Below are 3527 nucleotides of genomic sequence, written 5' to 3'. Positions count from 1 at the left end.
CAGTCAAGGTATTAGACATACCTATTATAGGTATACTTATCTATAGTATAAAAAAAAATTGACCTATAATAGGTATCAATAATAAATTCCAAATTAATCATATCACAATATCCATTAGGTAACGCGTTATACATCAACAACAAACCGTGGTACTATCATAGACATATAATAGTATACTTTAGAAGTTTCAAGTACCCACAAATAATATTATACAATCACAACAAAATAACTAAAATAGTTATTCCAGGTTTTTTAATATGTAATTTCGTCCAAATTTGAACTTAAAATTACTATAAAAATAAACTGTGCTTATGTATTTCTTAGAATTTTTGGTAACAGAATTAAATATTAACGTGGAATCTTGTTTTAAATTTTCAATCCTTAGATATAAAAGTTGAACGTTTTATAAATTTTTAACTACAAAATAATTAATATTCAATTTTAAATTTGATAAATTTTGTCAAGATTTTAACTTCAAATGCTTATAAAAAAAAATTGTGCCTATGTGTTTGTAATATTTTTCAACTGCTATTGTAACAATGTATCAGAAGCCCTGTATTAATTTTTTACACTTTTTGGCCCAATAGATAAAACTTTATTGATATTTATAGAAAAAAGAAACTAAAAAAATTAAAAACTTACAATGTCTGTAAACAGCTCAAAAAGAGTCAAATTATTTTCAAAATTTTATCGTATATAGAAAATGCTAATATAAACATTCAGTGAAATTTTCAAGTATCTACATTCATTCGTTTTTTAATTAGAATAAAATAAGAAAATCGTCACATGAGAAATCGAACGAATATCAAATGTGTAAAAATATGAATTTCAAACGCTCATAAAAATTGAATTTGACTTTCTTGTAGAGATTTTTTTTTTGATAAAAGTAGACAATTTAATGTGGAATCTTGTAATACATTTTAAAATCATAGATTTAAAACGAAAATTTTTTACGAATTCTTAACTCGAAATAATTTGCTAATTTTCGTGATTTTTACATATTTTGTCAATTTTTGAACTTTAAATGCTAATGAAAAAAAACTTTGCCTATGGATTTTTAATATTTTTCAAATGTCATTGTAACAATATAGTAGGAGCCATGTATTAAATTTTCAAGTATTTTTACTCGACAAATAAAGTTTTATTGACATTCATAGAAAAAAAAACTAATAAAATTGGAAACTGAAAATATCCCTAAACAGTTCAAAACAAATAAAAATATTTTGAAAATTTTATCATGTATAGAAAATGGAAATATAAACAACTAGTGAAAATGTCATGTACCTACGGTTATTTGTTTTAAAGTTACACCAAAAACCAAAATCGATTTTCTCGAAAACAGCTTTTGCATAAAAATTCCCGTTTTTCCTTAATTTTTCTTTTGTTTTTCACGGCGCTTTTGAAAACTATTGGAAATTTCAAATTTTAACCTTCCGAATGCACCAACTAGATTCACTTTTCCATCAAACAAGATACTGTTGAAGAAAATCGAAGCATTTTTACTGCCCTAAACCGTGATGATAGACACAAAAAAAAAAATCAAAAAAAAAATCATTGTTAAATCAATACATTCATCGTTCCACTATACTCTAGGTATGAAAACTGATTCATCATATATATACTTTAATGTTTATGTGTAGGTACCTAAATATTGTGAAATTACAACTATACCTCTAATTTAAATATTAAACAATTACCTGGTTATAACTTTTGATTATTTATTTAATATTTAAGTTACCTATGTAAAGATAAGTTAATGTTGTTATAATTTTATACATTCAAACTTGAGTATATATTTCTTCTACTATTTCTTTAAATTGAATACAATGCACATTCTTCCCAATGAAATTAAGGAGTATATAATCTCCTACCTAAAAATATAAATTGTATCTAAAATTATTAGATTGAAATTTTATTTTACATTTTAATAATAATTTGTTGAATTTTGAGTAAGCCACTATAATGTATGACATATTAAATTTAAATTCAATGATAAATCATTGCACATGAAAAACGATTCTGAGCGAAAACTTGGCCTATAATATGATTTTTGATATTGCTATTAAAGTAGTTCATTTTACTATTAGTATTACAACAAGTTGATTTAATTTAATTTTTTGAAAAATTTTAACATTATTACATTTATTATATTTTTGATATTTAAATATTATAATAGTACCTATATATGTATTTATATCATGTATTATTGTTACTAAATTTCGAGTCAGACTGACTTACCGTAAACGGTGTGATAAGGTTCATGGTATAAATTAATTTCTCATCAATCACTAATTTTAGTAATTTATATTAGCATCGTGCGTTTAGGCGGTATTCGGAAAAAAAATCCCCGGGAAAAAAATAATGCAAATATTTTCATGATTTTCATTATTTAAATACTTTTTTATAAAATGTAAGTGTTTGAACAATGAACATAATATACAATAATAAATTATAAATATTATTGTATGAATGTATTCATTATTCTAGGTAATATTCAAAAATTAACATAAAAATTATATTATTTTGTTTTATGTTATGTACTGTAAAATTGTGTATAGTTTATTAACTTATATTGTAACAGACTCCCCCTAGGCCCTAATCTTACCATAAACTATTGCTTATAGAGAATAGGTATCAAGTTTAAATGTTAATTTAAATGTAAATATTATTATGAAGAAGTTCAAATAAATTATTATTGAAAACAGTTTTATAGCCAAATCTATAATACCTGGTAATAATGAATAATGATTCTATCATCATTCGCCGTAAATTCTTAATCGACGGTATTCACCATAGGTACTCGGGTATTCCTATATAAATCCCATTTCCTTACCAGTTATCTTCCTGCTAGAAATAGACGATATTGTCGATATTACGATAGCATAATAATAACCTAATTATCCGTCATCGATATTTTAATATTTAGCAATATAGCCTATAGGAAACGTTAATATATTTTATTCTAATTTAATAAAAAAAAAACGTCCTATCCGCTACAGGCCCACTATTGTATGATATCCGTTGTGGCCTGTGGGCCCGGGGTGCGTATTTCAGAACCCCAACTGAGCTGGGGCACTAGTGCCCGAATTCGATTAAACTCCGCAGTGCGCGTCTTCACTACGTTCCCTAACTGATTTAGGGTACACTATTAAATATTCATGTACAAAACATATTTTTGTATCTATTGTACCTATTAGGCTTGTACATACATTGGTACAATATATGTCGTTAGTATATTTTTTTTCGTACCTAACTTAGTATTTTTAAGCTTTTATAGTATAATGCTAATATGATAACAAATAAGTATAATAAATAATTCAACTAATACATTTATTTATATTCCATATAAATTGGGTAAGTCAATTTTAAAAAAAAGGGGGGATATATTTATAACAATGTGATTTATAGTATACCTAGTCAATTACATAATAATACATTAAATTATTTACATTATTATTATTATTTATTATACTTATTTGCATAGGCGCTAAAAGCGTTTGAGGTTTGGGGGGCTAATAGGGCTAATA

General features: G+C 24.9%; 1 protein-coding gene across 2 annotated transcripts in view; it reads right to left on the bottom strand.

Annotated features, from left to right (window-relative positions):
• Window positions 1-1703: 1703 nt before the first annotated feature.
• Window positions 1704-3527, bottom strand: part of LOC100165879 (innexin inx3-like) — a 12357-nt gene continuing 10533 nt past the window's right edge. For both annotated transcript variants that reach the window (XM_016802733.2, XM_001949347.4), the window contains exon 5: window positions 1704-1871. In XM_016802733.2, coding sequence (XP_016658222.1) covers window positions 1779-1871 — 93 coding nt within the window. In that variant the 3' untranslated portion in view covers window positions 1704-1778. The remainder of the gene's footprint in view (window positions 1872-3527) is intronic.

The sequence above is a fragment of the Acyrthosiphon pisum genome, chromosome A2, assembly GCF_005508785.2.
Source record: "Acyrthosiphon pisum isolate AL4f chromosome A2, pea_aphid_22Mar2018_4r6ur, whole genome shotgun sequence".
NCBI lineage: Eukaryota > Metazoa > Arthropoda > Insecta > Hemiptera > Aphididae > Acyrthosiphon > Acyrthosiphon pisum.
Note: the sequence above shows the minus strand (reverse complement) of the source record. Positions and strands in the feature narration are given on the sequence as shown.